The 20,389-nt window shown below is 33.6% G+C and overlaps 1 protein-coding gene across 1 annotated transcript; it reads left to right on the top strand.

Moving 5' to 3' along the window:
* The first annotated feature begins 4,434 nt into the window (after nt 1-4,434).
* On the top strand, nt 4,435-20,142 carry LOC121410418 (histidine ammonia-lyase-like). The gene is made up of 20 exons (XM_041602498.1): nt 4,435-4,864; nt 6,472-6,562; nt 7,549-7,579; nt 8,489-8,563; nt 10,830-10,902; nt 11,186-11,252; nt 12,327-12,490; nt 12,938-13,077; nt 13,413-13,460; nt 13,918-13,969; nt 14,892-14,987; nt 15,399-15,553; nt 15,910-15,990; nt 16,261-16,326; nt 16,996-17,074; nt 17,387-17,473; nt 17,924-18,058; nt 18,641-18,749; nt 19,291-19,360; nt 19,669-20,142. Exons 1-20 carry the CDS (start codon nt 4,636-4,638, stop codon nt 19,822-19,824), a joined length of 2,004 nt encoding a protein of 667 aa, XP_041458432.1. The 5' UTR covers nt 4,435-4,635; the 3' UTR covers nt 19,825-20,142.
* The last annotated feature ends 247 nt before the right edge of the window (nt 20,143-20,389 follow it).

The raw sequence follows: 20,389 nt of genomic DNA, 5'->3' as shown, positions 1-20,389 counted from the left end.
TGACATTCAATGAATCAGATATAATTTTACAAGGTAATATGTACAAATGTACTCTGCAAAAATGCTGCAGTTAATTTACCACCAGCATGGAATCTATTATTTCCAAACAGAGAAGTACTGAAACAACACGAGTTTGGAATCAAACCGATGATATTTTAACACTAATTGTGTTGTATAAACACCTATCTGGTGTTAGACCAAAACCAAACTGGTGTTTGTAACACTTCTCTGGTGTGGACATAATTCCAGGCTGGTGGAAAATCAACACCCGGGGCGGTATTTTGAAAATCGTTTCGTGTTAAATATCGTGTTATCTCTCTGATTTAATACGCCTCTAACATACCACCAAATCGGTATTCTGAAAACCGTGTTATCTCATTTCGTGTTATCTTCAGCTCCTCCCACTCTATATCTATTGAATCCAATCAAATGCGTTTTTTAAGAAACAAATCGTGCAAAATTTTCAGGGACAAAGGAACGTGCGCACGGTGACACGAAGCCTGCATTGTGACAACATTCTGTAAGCTCATACAGCTAAATAAAATTTAGAGCTAGAAAGAGACGTGGGGAGGGCTGCGTGATTGTGACAATTAAGAATTGAATTAAATTTATTTTCATACTTCAGAAGATAACAAAATGATAACATAATACAAGAAATTGATTATTTCAGACAGCATGGATACGAAATTATAACAGGAGACAGAGGCCTCGCTCGATTGTGGAGCAGGCCGGCAGGGGACGATTGCCCTGAAATATGGGGGGGGGGCAATTCATACATGCCCCAAATAATTTTGAGAAGCATGAAAAGCACTTTAAGAAAAATTAAATCTTACATAGAAATATCAAGAAAATTTATTTTTAATTAGTTAATTTGATGCGTTCAGCGATCAGCCATGCAAAAAAAAACTTTTGAGCGCCCCCCCCCACCCATCCGAAGCATATAGATTGACTGGCGTGATAGATAAATTGAGAATAACCTAAAAGCATTGAGAGTAAAAAAAATGTAATCCTTGAACATGTTGAAAAAAGGCCCCCAACCCACAAAAAAAAAAATGTGAATATTATAGAAGAGTTTTCCAATCGCTAATTCTATTCTTTTTAATTTTTGTTTTTGCTTTTTTTTAGACGTTGTTAATTTTCTTCCTCTCCTTTTGTCTTTTTTATATTATGGCAAAAAGTAACCTAATGAATAACATCATATACGATAATGATTTTAATCATTCCAAATCAAAGGTTATTAAAGTGTATTTTCATAATGACATTCTAAAGAAATTGGTGTTTAATCATTGTTAGTAGAGACTAAAGGTAGATGAAAAATAAAGCTCGATAAAATGAAAGAAAATTACAGTAAATCCTTCCAACGATAGCTATTTGCCCGTTCATGTTCTTTTTGACGTTTGATTTCATTCATTTAGGTGTTATTTCCACAGATCCGTTATGTTATAAAAACTTTGATAATTTACAGGTGTACATAACTATTTTTGAGCAAGCATGATGACGTCAGCCACTGACTATTTCTTTTGTATTTTATTATATATGATATATTCTAAATTTACCCTCTTGGTCATGTGAGAGAAAGTCGTATTCTTCTCTGAACATGTGGAAGTACCATTTTAAAAATGTTCTTTGTTTCAGTCCAGATGGTCCTTATTGTCAAATTTGTGAAAAATGAATATTATATATAAGTATTTCAAATAATAATAATAATAATAATAAAAAAATAGTGATTGAGGGATATCATCGGCTCTCTCATTTGCATGTCACAACTTGTTCATAGAACTATTGTAAAAAACAAGCGAAATTTTCAGCGTTATATTTGTTGGATTGTTTTCTCTATATGGGTTCAATTCAACATTTATCTGGGGTGGACTTGACCTTTAATTCATCATTAACACGATTTGGTTACACTTCGTAATTCCGAAGGTTCGTAATTCCGAAACACGTAAATTGCCTATACCTCGATGTTCGTTAATCCAGAAAAAAAAGGGTTCGTTAATCCGAACATTTGTGGCGTTATTCCGAAAACGAAATAAGGTTTGTTGTTCCGAAGGTTCTTTAATCCGAAAACAAAATAAGGTTCGTCGTTCCGAAGGTTCGATAATCCGATAACGAAGTTCGGAAGGTTCGTTAATCCGAAAGCGAAATGAAAACAATCAATAAAATTTTATTAACATTTATATTCTTTATCACAATTTTTATTATGATCATCGTTTGCGATTATTATGATCATCATTAGTATTAGTTTTATTTTTATTACCAGCAGAAGCTCTTATTAAAAATGACATCCCCTCCAATACAAATCCTATTATCTGGAGGTTACTCGCAAACGACCAACACACTTAATCCCCTGCATCTTTAAACCATTTGCTTGGGCAGCATTTGCTCAGATAAAATCGAAATAAAGCGTATGTTTGATCCGGGCGTCTATTCTTAAATCAATACATGCTTTGGCCACAACACACACAGAAATCATCGTTCGTTAATTTATAATTGCATAATATCCTATTATCTTGCAAGAACAGCATCGTTCTTGTTGCCAAAATGAATTAATTTAATTTTCGGATTAACGAACCTTATTTCGTTTTCGGATTTACAAACCTTCGGATTAACGAACCTTATTTCGTTTTCGGACTAACGAACCTTCGGAATTACGAACCTCATTTCATTTTCGGACTAACGAACCTTCGGAATTACGAACCTCATTTCGTTTTCGCACTAACGAACCTTCGGAATTACGAACCTCATTTTGTTTTCGGACTAACGAACCTTCGGAATTACGAACCTTATTTCGTTTTCGGATTAACGTACCTTCAGAATAACCGAACCTTCGGAATAACGAAGCTTCGGAATTACTAATGTATGCAACACGATTTGTACGAAACCCCTCAAAAAAAGTTTGAAAATCTGAGTCTGGCCATTAAGTTTTCCCAACCCCCAATTTTAAACCATGCATATTTGACATCATTGTTACGTTCATATGCAATCACGAAAAGAAAGGGATTCAAAAGTGTTGGATGGGGTCTAAATTGAAAAGCTGCACAACGGCGAGCAGAAATGGTCATGAACGGTAAATACAGAACATGATTCCTTTCAATAGAGATGAAAATCCATTAAAATCAAGCCCCAACTTCTTCATTTTGTTAATGTTTTGTTGTGGTTTATGTAGTGATGATTCTGAGTCGTGGTTTGAAATACCCATGCATGTTTGTTAGTTTGTTTTGTGTTTGCTGGTGCAGAGTGTGCTTGGTGTTACTTAAAAGTGAATAAAATACATAAACTAAAATTTTGTATATTGTACACCTACATTGAAACGTGACATTCGTGCTACATGTCATGCTGCATTATTGATATTATTTTCCTTTTCTTCTGTTTCTATATCCTACTACAAGTATATGGATTATTTATAGACTGTTTTTTTTATTTTCTTGGATTTATATATGTAATGTAAATAATGTATAATTTTAGACTTAGAAGCGTTGCTTCTATACAGTCCACCTCTTTCCCATATTTTCGATATTTTTTTAGCTCATTGTCCATAAGCTTTTATTCCTGTTGTGTTTTTTTTCTTTTAACCTTATTGATATCGTACATGTATGCAATGTATTTTGGTTGTGGAAAGAAATAAATGAACTTGACTTGACTTGAGAAACTCACTCATCACCACAAAAGAACAGCAACCTTTGGATTTTGACCTTGCCTCACATTTCAAGGCACTGCACTCCCATGTGAACCATAATCATATAATGTAGGGTATCATTTTAAAGAGAATTAAATGGTCTATTCATTATTTTACTAAAACCGAAGAGGGATTATCGATCAAAGTCAGATTTCCAAACTTTTTTTGAGGAGTTTACGGGGAGATTAGTTAGTTTGAGACAAATATTTTGAAGTGTAAAAGTACCCAGTCTGAGGCGGATCGATGATAAATCTCTGTATATCCAAGGAGAAATCATATCTCCTTGGTATATCTATCTGAATCCACCTTCGGATACACCTGCTGCTCGATAATTTACCTTAAACAAAAACCATGTAGTTCTGGCAATATCCGCTTCACATGCAGTTCTGTCTCGGAGTTCTCTACGCAACAAAAATCAATAATGCCACATGGTCCACAATGTACATACCCCTGACACACCTACAGGCGAGTCGATTATTTGTAGGGGTTCAATATATATCAAAATTTGAGATTTCGAATGAAATTTCTCCTTTAAACTATCTAAATCGAATATGCTACAAACTATAATAAGTTATCAAATATTTTATGAGTATAGATTGGAAGTAAAGATTATCTAAATATTTTCAAGTAAAGCATTTAATTTCTATATAACCTGAACAAAAATATGATAGTTCCTCGCCATTCAACAAGTTGTTCGTTCCCGCAAAAAGTAAACATGGGTCGTCGATGCTGAAATTGACCAAGGCCAAGCCGGGCAAGCGATAATACTAGCACTGCGCGCTGGCAGCTGTAAGCTACGTGTACACAAAGCTTACAGTTCTCGAATGCCAGACAGAACTCTCAAAGTCTTGGTCATAGTAAAAACCCTATTTAAAACGCGATACATGTATGTGGGAATCAACGGGAGAAAAGACAATTACATTTGACTTTATTCTGTTGATCAATATTTGAGGAACAAGATGAAGATCAACGTGAAAGTACGGGGAGAATGGATCCTTATTCCTTGTAAAGACAACAACAACACGACATCATGGTTGGGAAAGGAAACGCTTTCGCGATACCGTTCTATGAAACAATACGATGAAGAAGATGATGTTTCCGAAGTCAGGAAAACTCAAGGAGGAAGTTTGCTCTATCCAGATGACCTACTTGTTGATATTCTGGATGAAAATGATTTCGTCCATATCGGTAGGTATTTGGTGAAACTACCTTGACTGTTTTGGATAACCCGGTGAAAGAAAAAACCTCCACAGAATCGAATTGTATTGTGCTCCTTTTCAATTACTCCTTGACGAAAAGCTTGATGTAAATACCAGAACAAATATTGGTGAATCTTTAAGAGAAAATCCAGTAAATATTTTAAAACGCTGCCCCGTGTGTTATGTAATAAAACATGCACAAATTTAAACTTTTTAATGGTTCTTTATGGCTAGTATTTTTTCAGGAGAATAATTTGTTTATATATAGGTAGAATATTAAAAAACCCCATTTTTTGAGAAAATATATTTTTTTTAAATAATTCGCAATACATGGGAAGCTGCTTGCATATGACGTCACAAATCAAAGAAATAAAATTCTAATAACTTTTAAAATATTTTATGGATTTTCCTGAAACCTTTGCCAATATACTTTTACGTGTTTGATTTTTTTCTGCTCTTTTTGAATTAAACTTTGTGTCTGGGTGAGCTTTGATCCTTTATTGCCTGGGGGAGTGAGACTGAGCTTATAGCCAATAAGTTTAGAATAGAACAGCACCTGGAGTGTTATTTTCAAGATTTACCCATTCAAGCTATTAGTCCTTTCATCAGATCATAATTTCCAGATGATGGGCCTTTTTCATTATATCTCCTGATCCATGTAAGCTAAGCCTTAGCAAAGTTAGGTCAGCAAAAAGTATGTTAAACGGGTTTTGCTATTAAAACTGATCTAGTGTTTAAGTGAGAACAACTTAAACAACAGGACTCTAGGCTTGCAACCTTTTCTTGCTCTGTTGATATATTGAATTTTAAATACAATTTTATTTTGTATTGCACTTGACAATGTAAAGTAATGCAAGTATGAATTGTGTGAGGATTGGATTTTTGTAATGCAGATGAGCACATGGCAAGTGCCACACCCAAATATCTTTAAGCTCAATCTTCTATTCTTGTGTTACAAAGTTACTTAAAAAATACCTGCACATTAAACGTCTGCGCAATATGGGATAATGAAGATATGCCAAGATTTATTGTGTATCATGTCCCTTGTGACAGAATAGAAACATGTATTTGATGGGATTAAAAACCTTGGAGCAATGTCATAAACCAGTCTGAGCATCTACAGGGGATAGTCATTTCTACCAAGATCTAAAACCAACTAATAATTAATTCTGAGAAGATAACCTGAAATAGCAACACTCAAATTATGAAAACTTGATTCCAAACACCGAGTCTCACTGATTATTAAAAGCGGTTTAAGAGAATACTGGTAGCTTGTCTGTAACTTTTCACAGCAGAAAGATGCATCTAGAAATTGGAATGCCCAACAGAATCAGTCTGTAGATTCTTCACTCATGACGCATTCCTTGATGTTTCCTAACCAGAGGTAGTCATTAATGGACGGGATAAAAAATGGTTCATGAAACACCTCATTTTGTGGCGACACAACATATGCTTCTTAATCTCGCAAATCATTGGTTTCTGATATAAGTTCGCAAAGTCTTCTACTTGTTTTATCATATTTATGTGACATATAGGACATGGGCGAACTACTAACTGGTCTATTCTATTCTGTTTTGTTTATTATTTCTTTGTTAGTGTTGAAGTCAGATCTGGCCAACAAGACATGCCGAACTTCATTTGACAGGAATGATTTGAATGGAGGATTTTCACCAGACTCTTCACAAATGTATCCTTATCTTATGAGAATCTAATCATGCATATTAAGTTTTCAATTCAATGAAATAGAAATATTAATTCCAGTAAGCAGCAATGTATCTGCCATGATGAGATTTTTATTTATGAATTCCATGCATTCAAGCAGTGATAGTATGATCCATTTATTAAAAACATACATTTGGATTTAATAGAATAAATATGTAAAGAGTACCTTTAAGGCATGTAAAAGTGGTTTCTCACATTAATGACTGATTGCAAATAGCTAGAGTCTAGACCAATCCCCTCACGCACTGTTAACTAAACATAATTATAAACACAACACAAAGGATTCAAAATTGAATATAACACTTCAATTGTGTTTTATAAAAGAAACACAAAATAACTATAAGATTCTTTCACAGCACAGCTGCTGATGGTGGCTAATGCAGGAATTTCTTTGGAGGCAGGGGAGGAAAACAATTCTTAGATACTATTTTGTAATTTTGATTGAACTTAAAGGGTGTTGTGTACACTTGGGTAGAATTATGTGAGGATTTTTGATGACCCCCCCCCCTTCATGCAAAAGGCTATGGTATTACCTCTAATTTTCCCCCAAACAATAATTTTGCTCAGTTTAGTTACAATATGCAGTTTAAGTATCATATTTCCATTGATCAATATCTCTGTGAATTTTGGAATTGCTCATTGCTCAAATTATATAACAAATATTTTCTTTTTGAGGACCTAAGCACTAAACAATAGAAGAAAAATATGCTTCCTTTAAAATCTCTTCAAGATGTACTTTTTGTCTCTTCTGTATCCGGCACACACATTTTCTTAATTGTTCATATTTTTATATGTTCTGCATGTCAGGTTTAGAAAAGACATCTTGAAGAGCTTTATCTAAGGAAATAATTTGGATTTATTTTAATAAACTTTGTTGGAGCAAATTGCATTACCTCTAGAAGATGTACTAACAACAGATTCCTTAATGGTTAGTTGCTATTCTGCTACTAGATCAAGTACTGGTGGGGCAGATTCTCGTGAGGTATGAAAAAAATTATGTTTAGATGACGTTTGAAGGTTTGCACGGTGGTATGAGCAATCGGGGAAGAGGTTTATGGTACAACATGTTGACAGTCCTGGAGAGACTTGAGATAAGAAAAGTGGATAGAATAGGAGATGAATGGAAAGGCGAGAAAGTGGAGTTTTGAAAGTAGAGTATTCTTTTCAAAATGAGTGTAGTCCTTGAAAGGACTAATTTATGTTTGTTAATTGAAACATGTTATTGTTAATGTTGTAAGTGATGGAAGACCCCCCTCCCCCCCAAAAAAAAAAGAATTAGAGTGCATTTTTGAATATTGGCAATAATTACATTGCAACATTCCATATATTCATGTCTATAAAGTATGGAACACTAAGAGCTATGCATATTTCAAATTAATGTAAAACCCATAACTCAAATAAAAGCATCATTTATAATCTGAAAAAAGAAAGAAAGTACTTCAAGAAATTTGTATTGTCAAATTGTCAACCCTGGTATATATCTAATTTACTAACTTGGTTTGATGTGCAATATAAAAAAAGATAATGAAATTAAAGAAACTCCATCATGAATTGACACATGATTTGATTTCCATGTCATGAATTCATTCCCTATATTTTCTATTCAATGAATGCAAAAAAAGAATAATTATCTTATTGAGAGGAACAGAAAAAAGAGAATGGGAAATGGAAAGAGATCACTATAAGTACCTCAACTAAAAAATTTGCTTAATTGATATGCTTTTAGGAGTAATAAATCACAAATAGAATAGACTGTTGATGCTGTGACTGACATAATAAATTAATCTCAAGTCATTTCACCATCCATATATTGATAAATTATTGTTAATATTTACCATATCAATTCAACATCTTTTCCCCTTTTCTTCATTTTAAAATTTTTAAAAATCAGATCCTCTATCTGGACGGAGGTAGTTTGACCTCTGATGACCTTGTTAAACTTGGGAAAGGTCAATATCAGATCAAGGTGAGATACTAACTTCTTAAAAACTGAAAAGTCTCTCAGAAGCAAACAATTTTTGTCTCGCCTCATAGCAGAGTGAAACTCTAGGCGCAGCTTTTCCTACAGCGGCATCGTCAACATCAAATCTTAACCTGAGGTTAAGTTTATGAAATGATATCATAACTTAGAGAAAGTATATGGACATTCTCATGAATCTTTGACTTAAGGGAAATTAAGTATTACTCAACATCCAGCCTTGGTTTCAGGTCACATGATTAAGGTCACAGGTCATTTAGGGTCAATGAACTTAGAACATGTTGGGGGAATCAATATCGAAGACTCAACCTAAGGTTAAAGGGATGGTCCGGGCTAAAACTAAGTATTTATAGCTTAATAAATAGAGTAGAAATTACTGAGCAAAATGCAAAAAATTATTTATTGAAGTTATTGAATTTTAAATTTTAACAATATTTTGTGAAAACAGTTGTCATGAATATTCATTAGGTGGGCTGATGATGTCACATCCCCACTTGTTCTTTTGTATTTTATTATATGAAATTAGGTTTATTCAAAGTTTTTCCTCCAAGAATTAGAAAAATTGGATTGACAACTGATTTAGTACATTAAATATTTATTGCTGCAACTTATTTCATTGTAGGGGAGACTATTATTCACACAAGTATGAAATAATGAGAAAAAAAAATGATTTTATGTAATAACATAAGAAAACGGAAAGTGGAGATGTGACATCAACAGCCCACCTTATGAATATTCATGATTCCTTTTTTTACAAAATATTGTTAAAATGTAAACTTTAATAACTTTATTATTTGTTATCCAATTTTGATGAAATTTTCGACATTTTGCTCAGTGATTTCTACTCTATGTTTTAAGATATAAATATTTTCAGCTCGGACCATCCCTTTAAGTTTTTGATATGTCATCATAACTTAAAAAGTATATAGACCTAGTTCATGAAACTGACACATAAGGGTAATGAAGTATTAATAAACATCCTGCTTGAGTTTCAGTTCACTTGATCAAGGTCAAAGGTCATTTAGGGTCAATGAACTTTGGCCATGTTGGAGGTATTTGTTAAATTACCATCGTAGCTTTGAAAGATTATGGATCTAGTTCATAAAACTTGGACATAAGAGTAATTAATTATCGCTGAACATAGTTCTTTGCGAGTTTCAGGTTTCATGACCAAGGTCAAAGGTCATTTAGGGTCAATGAACTATGTTCATATTTGGGGTATTTGTTGAATTACCATCATAACTTTGAAAGTTCATGGATATAGTTGAAATGTGGACATGGGGGGTAATCCAGTATCATCACTTTTCTTGCACTAGTCATAGGTCACTTGATCAAGGTCAAATGTCATTTAGGGTCAATGAAGGTAATAGCATGTTATATGAATGGTTTTTGTGAATGGTTATTTTACAGTCATTTTCAAAGTCAGCACTGCTGCTTTATTAAATAGTGTAATAGACCAGTTCGTAGTTACTTCATGGACAATTTTGGTCAAATGACCTTTCATTTCTTTCATTAAGATAGGCTGATTTCAAAGCAAGATATTACATATGCATGCCTTCCATAGCGGGATGAAGAAATTGAATAGACTAGGTGACTCGAATAGCACATCAATGAACACTATGAAGGTATTTGTTGCATTTTTACTTTGAATGCATAATAGAGGATGTTGTACAATGTACTTGGCAAACTGTGAAATATACCAGTCATTCATGGACGCATTTTTTGTTGTTGTGGATGTGAATGAAAAACACAATTCAAAAGAATATATGAATAATCAAGACAAGAAGAAGTTGGTGCTTATTTCATTAAATTTTAAACCACCATGTCACTTCAGTACAAATGACCTTCCTCTGATCATGTGCATAGTGGAACTACGAACTGGCTTATTCAGGCGAGACTGCCAGAGGCACTCCACTTGTTTGGTGTTTGTGTTTATTGGATTTTTATATATTGCTTATACATAGGATATGCAAAGTGAAGTGTCCTGATAAAAGAATTCTCATTTAGATAAGTTGACATTTGTGTTACTACTTAAAGTTTACTTTATGCAATCAGCAGAACTTATAAACAGCTTGTTGAAATTTAGAGGACTCTGAAACTATCAAAGCAGGTTATTTCCATATAAGTAAAGGATTATTTGGATATTGAAACAATGACAGTGAAATCTCTTGATCCTGATAGTACCAGAAAATTTATTCAGAGAAGAAAAAAAATCAATAAATGAATGAGATGTTTCATTTGTTCACTTCTGTAGGTATCACCAGTTGCTTGGGAGAAAGTAGCAAAGGCTAGAGAGCTTGTGGACAACATCATTAAAGAAAACAAAGGTATGTTATGGGACTGTAGAATGGGGAATGAATGCAGGATGATTTTTGTTTTAATAAACATGATATTGTAATTATTGTTATTGATTGATTTTTACACCTACGCTCTCAGTAACTGGAATGTTGCTCAGGATATTTTTCTTGGTAAATCTAAATGTAATGTTCTTTAAATCCATAAAGCAGTTAGACACAAATAAATATTTTTTCAAAGTTATATATTTGCAATTTTTTTCAACAAACATTTCTGCATTCATTGTATCTTATTTGTTCTTCCCTTTTTCATTAGTTGTTTATGGCATCAATACTGGCTTTGGGAAGTTTGCTCGAGTTGTGATTGAACCTGATAAACTGAAGTGAGTCATTGATATAACATGTATGAATTATCTATTATGTTTCAATGAGAGAGGGGGAGGGGGTCATAAATTATTTTGTCAATAAATCTGGTCTAAATCTGATGAGTTTTACCAGCATATATGTGGCAATGATATAGAATCAAATTATGAACCTGTTGTTATGGGGACACACACTTGAATAGCATGATGCATGTTTCTATATGCCCATGGTTTTTGGATGAATTTTTTACTTCAGGATATTTTTTGTGAATGATACCATAAGCAGAAAATGGAAACAAAAAGTGATGAATAGGTCAATTGAATTGATTGTTGGCCATGGGGTCAAAACCTATTTGATAATTGATAGTTGATAAATCAAGTCATTTAATGTTAACCTAGCAGTAGTGATTTATATTTTTTTATACGCCCATCTCTACGGGACTTATGGTATCACACTCGGTGTCCGTCCATCTGTCTGTCCATCCATTAACCTTTCTTTGTAAACGCGATAACTTCAGTTTAACTTAACCCAGGCTCATATAATTTGGTGTGGATGATACTAGCATAGATCTCAGGAAGCCTAACGATTTTGAGGTCAAAAAGTCAAGGTCACAGTGACATATTTTAATTTTACCCTTCTGCAGTCCTTGTAAATGCAATAACTTCAGTTAAACTTAACCTAGTCTCATATAATTTTGTGTGTATGATACTAGCATGGATTCCAGGAAGTTTTTTTTATTTTGAGGTCAAAATGTCAAAGGTCAAGATCACAGTGAAGTGTTTTCATCTTACCCTTCTGAAGTCCTTGTTAACATGATAACTTTAGTTGAACACAACCTAGGCTCATATAATTTGGTGTGTATGATACCAGCATAGATCCTAGCAATTCTATTGATTTTGAGGTCAGAAGGTCAAAGGTGAAGTCGCCATCTTTCACTTTTGTTGCTTGATCAATAGCTCCATTTTCTGTGTTACAGATGGGCATTTTATGTGCTCGCCTTATAGTGACACTCTTGTTTTAAAATTATGCAAGATGAAAGTGAGAAATTCAGTCACCTCTATGAGAGCATATTCTGTCTTTCTTCCACTAATCAGAGAACTCCAAGAGAATTTGATTCGTTCACATTGTGTTGGTGTTGGTAGACCCCTATCCCCAGAACACACCCGGAAGTTGCTAGCCTTGCGGATTAACATCCTATCCAAGGGATTCAGTGGCATCTCAGTTCAAAACCTGGAGAAACTCATTGCTGCATTTAATGGTGAGTTTGTATTGGTGAAAAAAAATAGATGTGCATTTAGTTAGAAGTTACCTTTAATTTAATTTTCACAATCAATGTGGTCCACGTTATTTATTAAAACAGAAGGATTTCAAGAAAAACCCAGGGATATCCAGGATTTACCTAAAGGGAATTACAGAAATTTTCTGACAAACAAAAAAGAAAGGTCATCATGAGCCAAGTCATTTTCCTGTCAAAAGATTGTCAAACTATACCAAAAGAAATCATTTTCGGATCAGCATCTGAAAATACCAGATATTTGTAGAATGGGGTATTGTATATGTATATAGCCAATAGGAATGTTGGAGTATACACACACACATATATAATTTCTTATCCAATTTCGAACTTATTTATTTGATATATATTTTTATATCACATTTTCCTATTGTTTGGTTGATATTATGTTGTAACTTTCAATGTAATCAGCTTCCTGTCTGTCTGTGGTGCCATGTAAGGGAACAGTAGGAGCTAGTGGTGATCTAGCTCCATTATCACACCTTGCGCTAGGCATGATGGGAGAAGGAAAGATGTGGAGTCCAAAGAGTGGATATGCTGATGCCAAAGATGTAAGTTGCTGGATTATCATTAAATGAGAAGTATGAAATATTTTAGCATTAGTTTATAGTTCAGTTTCAGGATACATAATTATTGTGGATAATATTCTGATGCCAAATATGTAAGTTATCATTGTTATTAGAGGTATGAATTATTTAATATGCTTTGTGTGAAGGATAAATAAAGGCATGGGTCTAAAATTTGAGAAAAGGGATATGTAGAAGTCAACTTTTGGAAGCAATTGAGGGACCCCCAAAAAGTAAAGGGGAAAAGGGACATCATACAAGCTTTGTAAGTATAGCTGATCCGACTGATATTTAAATGTATTGATCTTTCTCTGTTGCAGGTTCTGAAAGCACATGGTTTGACTCCAATAGAACTTGGACCTAAAGAGGTATTCAAACAATACATGCATTCCAGGCTTCATAATACTGTAGCATGTATGACTTGTTAAGGGTCTCCAAAATACCATATGTAAATCTGTACATATGTTGGAAATATGTGTCATGAATATTGATTTATTGAATTTCAGTCTAGAATAAATCTCTTTGGTAGTAGCTGTGAGATGTATGTTATCAAATTGTTTGTGTGTGGAAATTTTACATAAAAAACATTTAAAGATACCACCTAACAAAGTTTTATTTCTATTTTGAGTTTTGAATTACTACTTTCCTCCTATATCCATATATATATATGTACCCTTATGATCTTTCATCTGTTATGTATTTTATTGTCAAAAATGATTCTCCACCTCTTGAAATGAAAATGAAAATGAGAGGAGAAAGAGAGAAAAGAATGATTTGTTTATGATACTTATAGGATAAGGATGATCCCATCTTGTTTTTTTGCAGGGCTTAGCTCTGATAAATGGCACTCAACTTATTACTTCACTTGGAGCAGAAGGTTAGTTTGTGATCTCTTTTTGTTTATAAAGTTTTAACTTCAAATTCAGCATATAAATGATCAGCTGTACCTTTTTATAAGAACAGGTTGTGATTTGCTGGCTGCACTGTTGCATGCATATTTAGATCAGTGTATCTCTACTTTATTTTGATTTTCAGGTTGAACACATTGCCCCATTTATTTTTCACAGCAGTGCAGCCTGTGAGTGCTGACCTGTGCTTTCTTATACATTTGTCACTTATATTTAACATAGTTTTGCATTTTAGTAGGGCTTTTCTTTGATAATCAACTCTTATTTATTATGTGTATGGAGCCCTAACATTAAGCTCTTTCTCTGGGGGACTCCCTAACAATATTGACTTTAAATTGTCTTGTTGGATTGTTTTTTTAATATTGTTATAAATTTTATCTGCTTGTAAAAATGGTTGAATCAGTGAATAAAATGAAATTATGAAATATCCTGCATACCCTTTACCTTTATCCTTTATTAAAGACTAACAATACAAACAGAGCTATTGTCTCAGAGTTACAAACCAGCAACTTTCAAATTACTAGAATAATTAAGGCAAGGAGAGTGCATATGCTTAATTTATAATAATGATTGATTATTCTTAACATGATTTGAAGTATTTTATTTGCCTTGCCAAATGAACTGAAATTTGAAACAGAGCTTTGTTGAAATATTTAAAAGACAATAGCTTTTATCTGATATTGTGGCACTGTTTCTTCCACTCAATTTCTTTGTAAATTTGCTGTGGTTAATGGCAATACTCAAAGTCAAGTGATGAGAGAGAAACAAGAACATTTATCTTGTAAGATAGAGCTGTCTAGTGTCTTGGCTGATTCTAATTGTATTTATATATTTCATCACCGTGACAACATGGGCGAAGAACTAATCCTATGATATATTACTCTGTTTCAGCTGTTGAACGGGCATATGCCATTGCTCAACAAGCTGATGTGATAGCTGCCTTAACCCTTGAGGTCTTGAAAGGAACAACCACTGCCTTTGAAAGTTGTAAGTTGAGTAATTATGTCATCCATAGTCTAAGACATGTGATATTTATACATAATATATCATACTCTGTGCTGCTAACCAGAAGATCATATATGCATTTAATCCAAAGCCTATTATGTAAGATAAATAAGGTCAATGTATATCTTACTCACTTTTGTTTGAAGGGTGAATATTGGGTGTTACATTAATACATTTGATTTTGAAAGAAATAATAAAAGTGTTTATATAGTTGTTTTTACACTAACATAAAATTTTTACATTTTTCATATTTCATTTTTTTTTCAGGTGAATGGGGGGTGTCATATATTTTCACTCTTTGTTTAGAGTACTATTATTTTTTCCATTTCCCACCTTATTAATTGCCAATGAGCCTAAAACGCTATCAATCTACTATTCCTAAACCTTTTTCAGGTATCCATCGTACTAGACCTCACAAGGGACAGAGATTGGTTGCTAAACGATTCCAATCTATTCTTCATTCTGATGTTCATCCATCAGAGATAGCTATCAGCCATCGGTTCTGTGATCGGGTCCAGGATGCATACACCCTCAGATGCTGCCCTCAGGTATGGTTGCTATGGTTACCAACATGTCTGATGCATTATGGGTCAACAAATTCAGACTTAATAGAATTATATTTCAGAATTTGTAGAATCAGATTAGCTGAGAACACTAGTATAATATGAAAAGTATTAATTATAAAATCTTTGAGAATTCAGAATAGTTGTTATTCACTGACACTTCGAAAACGAAAGAAGTTTATTGAACAAATCAAGTTGAAGTAAAAATAATGCAAATCTACAAACTTATTTAATTTTAATGAAAAAGGCATAGTATGTGTCACAAGTCCTTGTTGGTCTTATAGTGAAGGTGTATGTTGTCAATAATAAATTCATTTTCTTCTGCTGTCTATTTGTCACAGGTTCATGGAGTGGTGTGGGATACAATTGAATTTGTCAAAGGCATCTTGACCACCGAGATGAATAGTGCTACTGATAATCCTGTATCCTTTAAGATTTAAAAAAAAACATGTCCCATGTACAATTACTTGTAAATACTGTGATAATATGTGATTTGAAAAATAATATAATGCATTATTGAAAAACTAAATCTACTCAGAACCACAAACACTACAATACACTTGACATAATGCATGTCCAATGTTGGCCTCATGAATTGATCGAATGAATTGAATTGAGCTTTTATATGTACTTTGTGACCTCTAATTTATATGGCAAATTGAAGTTATTTCCTGAATGTTGTCAATGATCAGATGGTGTTTGCAGACCAACACGAGATACTGTCTGCAGGTAACTTCCATGGAGAGTATCCAGCCAAGGTGAGAAATCATCCAGTAATACAGTATTCTTGACCATTTACCTCAAACTACCATTATTTGCATATAATTTAAAGGAGCCCAAATTCAATTTACAAATGGCACTTGCTAAATGTGGATGAGAAAAATAATTCAGTGGTATCGTTTCAAATCATGACCCTTTTGTTGTTATACCAACACCAGAATAAGATCAGAGTTTATTTGAATTCCATCAAAGTTTATGCTATATTTTCTATATGTACATGTATTCTGTATGTTCTATGAGGTGCTTCAAAGCACTTTAGTGTGACTTGAAATCATATTTAATGCAAATGCACATTTGATATTCAACACATATTTACCTCACAGTCACATACATCCCCTTAACAAGATCTTGACAATGATATGATGAATACTGCTACCAATTGGGATGGATACACATCCTGCTATAATACAATAAGACATCATTTTGATAGTTACATTCTATAGAATGTAATATCTCAGTCACATTTGCTCTATGGCGGCCATACGGCAAGTCAAAAACAGCCGTTTTGACATTTTTTGTACCAGCGCAGATCGGTTTTTGAATAAAATTAAATATAACAGATATTTTAATTTGACTCATCATACGGCTGCCATAGAGCAAATGTGACTGGGTATTAGTGATTTGATATATTTGTCATGATCATACAGGTACTGGACTATCTTGCTATTGGGATCCATGAACTGGCAAGCATTAGTGAACGTCGTATTGAGAGACTCGTCAACCCTCGTAAGCTGCTAAATTTCTTCCATTACACTACTAAAGCACAATTATAAACTTAAAAATATCAAAATGCAAATAAAATATGACGTTTTGAACTCTTTAAAAGTCATGCTCCTTATCAATGATGTGGCAAGAATTTTAAGTGGAGCATAATCAGTTAAAGGTACAAGATTATGTTTTCCTTACTATTTTATAAAAGTTCCTTTTGAAATCTTTTGGGGTTCCCTGCATATGGACTATTCCCCCTTTGATGTTTCAGTAAAAGATGAAGCTTTGACTGTAATGAATTCTCATACTTTTTCTCACCCTGTTAAATAGATCTGAGTGAGCTTCCTGCATTCTTGACCAAAGAAGCAGGTCTTAATTCAGGTTTCATGATCGCACACTGCACTGCAGCAGCATTGGGTAAGTCTGTATGTTTCACTGCGATCCCTTCTTTTTGTTTTTTTTTAATGATTTCTCCAATGTATTTTCGGAAGCATTTGTGAATCACAAACTACTTTAACTACCATATCAACAATTATATGATCTTATCTCTTTACACCTCTGTGTATATCCACCTTCTTACCATCTCCTTTAATGTAAATGTTATGGTTTGCTGTAATTGATTGAACTAACCAAAATAATAATAACTTGATGCAATGCTATCGTACATGCATGCTGAAAGGTGTGTACATGTAGTATGAGAGTCACCTTTTCAGTTGTTTCTTATATGATTTTGAGGGCATTTGAAGAGCAGTCCTTTGCAATGAGTTGTTCTTCTATAATATTCTACCTGAAAAGAACCATAGCTCATAATATTCCTTTTCATTTCTCCTTTGATTGGTATGTCTCCTTCTATTTGTGCTACCACAGTATCAGAGAACAAGGTATTGACTCACCCAAGCTCAGTTGATTCTCTATCTACTAGTGCTGCTCAAGAGGATCATGTCTCTATGGGAGGTTTTGCTGCAAGAAAGTGCCTTGAAGTCGTTGAGCATGTTGAACAAGGTGACCAAAATTTATTGTAATTTTTTTCATTTAAGTACTCTTTTTTTTTCAAGTGAGTGTGTTTTACCAGGTATTTAGGATCGAGAAGAAGATTAAAGACATTCTTATTTGAGTTGAACTTGCATCAGATTATGATTTCACTGATATTGTGATGACACTCTTGAAATTCATATTGCCATGTACAAACAGATGTGTTCCAGTTGTCAAATTTAAGAAATCCTAAATTTATTCATAGCATTTATGTAAATGGACATGTACCAAAACATAAGTTTTATCTTGAAATCTAAATTAGCTTGCTTTGGCCAAGTGGAGAAAAGTTTGTGATTGGTAGTTAATGTGTAATTTTTCTTAAAAGACTAACTTCTTCCTCCTTTTCTTCCATTTCTTTCATATGATCTGCCAGTATGCAGCATCTACATACATGTATAGCTGAAATCACACATGACTAAACTAAGCCTACTAGATGAAACACAAAAACAAAACCAATTATAATAGAACTGCAATCTGGCAAATGTTAGGCATTCCTTAGTTTTATGATGATAATTCCATTAAGGATGTTGTATGTTAATTAAATCCTAACAGTACTTGCTATTGAGCTGATGTGTGCCTGTCAAGGTATAGAATTCCTGCGACCACTGACCAGCACTGCACCTCTGGAGGCTGTTCACAAGTTGGTTAGGAGCGTTGTCCCGTAAGTTTTTTTTTTGCATCTTTTACACCTATGAGTTGAGTTAGCATGACTTTAGAAATAAAAATGAAATTTCTATTTTTTTTCTGAGGGGAGGGTGATCAACATTTCTGACTTATAGTGACAAACTTTAGCAGATATCCACAACAGACATAAGAAAAGTCTCAAGTATTTTACCTTTTCAGCTGGGTTCACAAGTTGATTTTTATGGTTTTCTGTTATTTTCAGTATTAGGCAAACAATACCGGTAAGCTATTAAGATGCACTGGTAAAGAGTTGTCAGCTTTAAATGTGACTCCAACTCTTTATGACTGATCTTTAACTGGTTACCTTCAATTTCATCTGACTTTGATTGAATCATTCTGCATATACAATATATGAATATATTTGTTCAGAAGTATACAACTGCTAATTACATTAAGATAGTTAAAATGAATTTGCTTTTGGTCTCTTTGGCTGGGTCTCTTTATTCATCTGTCTGTGGGCCTATCTCTGTCTCTGATTGTCTATCTCTCTATATTTCTCCCTCTATTACTCTCCATAGACCTCTCGAGCGTGACCGTCATCTTTCACCCGACATGGAAGTCATTACCAACCTACTCCGAGAAAATAAGGTAACAATTACTCATTCTATAACACTCCTACAACTCTCCTATTCTAAGTTTGTTCAGGTGCAGTAACCGTTACAAAATTAGTCCATACTACTAAAGAGACTTACAGGCCTAGGTGTATATTGACTAATAATTTCCAACAAACTGCGAAAGGTTGAAATTGAATCTTGTTTTTAAATATTGATTTAGTACTCCTTTTGCAACTGATTCTCCATTACCTCATGCAGTATACACTGATATATTATACCTTGATTCCCTTCATTCTGTTGTGTTATTGAATCACAAAAAGGATTTTCTTTTTTTGGTTGTAGGTTTGGGAGGTGGTGAAACCATACATGGATACTTACGAGTCTGAACAGCTTAAAGAGACCAAGGTCCATTCCCCAACATCTAGCATTCTTGGAAAAACTACTCGCTCTAACAAACGTAAGCGAACCAAGAGTTTAAGCAAAGCAGAAAAGGCCTAAAAGATGGATTTTACATTTAATGCAATAGTTTGCCAAATATTTGGTAAAACACAAAACCAGAACATATTTCCATTCTTGTTTGATGCATGTAACAAGATTTGTGTACCTTAATGTCTTCCAATTCATGTTATGGATAAAAGCATGCTGCCAAAGAAGTATATTGTGATTTTTCTCTTCCAAAAATATATTGTAAATTTGCAATAATAAATGTTTATAAAAGAACAAGGCTGAAGAATTGGCTGAAAACATGTGCAGGTGTACATAGAAGGCTATATAAAAGTGTACAATGGCTGAAAACAAATGCAGGTGTACAGAGAAAGCTGAAATATTAATGTCAGATGGCTGAAAACAAGTACAGGTGTACATAGAAGGCTGAAAAATAATGTACGAAACATAGTAACCATGTGTAACAAAGAATGTTTGAAACTTTTTAGGAAATATTTTCGTTTTGTTCAACATTTCGTCTAGAAATATATCTGAATATCTAAATTCTTAGGCTTAGGATCGAGGAATAAGCTGAAGTCAAGTATGTGCAGAAAACCTTGAAATTAATTTAGAAAGCCTA

Source organism: Lytechinus variegatus, chromosome 3 (genome assembly GCF_018143015.1).
Source record: "Lytechinus variegatus isolate NC3 chromosome 3, Lvar_3.0, whole genome shotgun sequence".
NCBI lineage: Eukaryota > Metazoa > Echinodermata > Echinoidea > Temnopleuroida > Toxopneustidae > Lytechinus > Lytechinus variegatus.
Note: the sequence above shows the minus strand (reverse complement) of the source record. Positions and strands in the feature narration are given on the sequence as shown.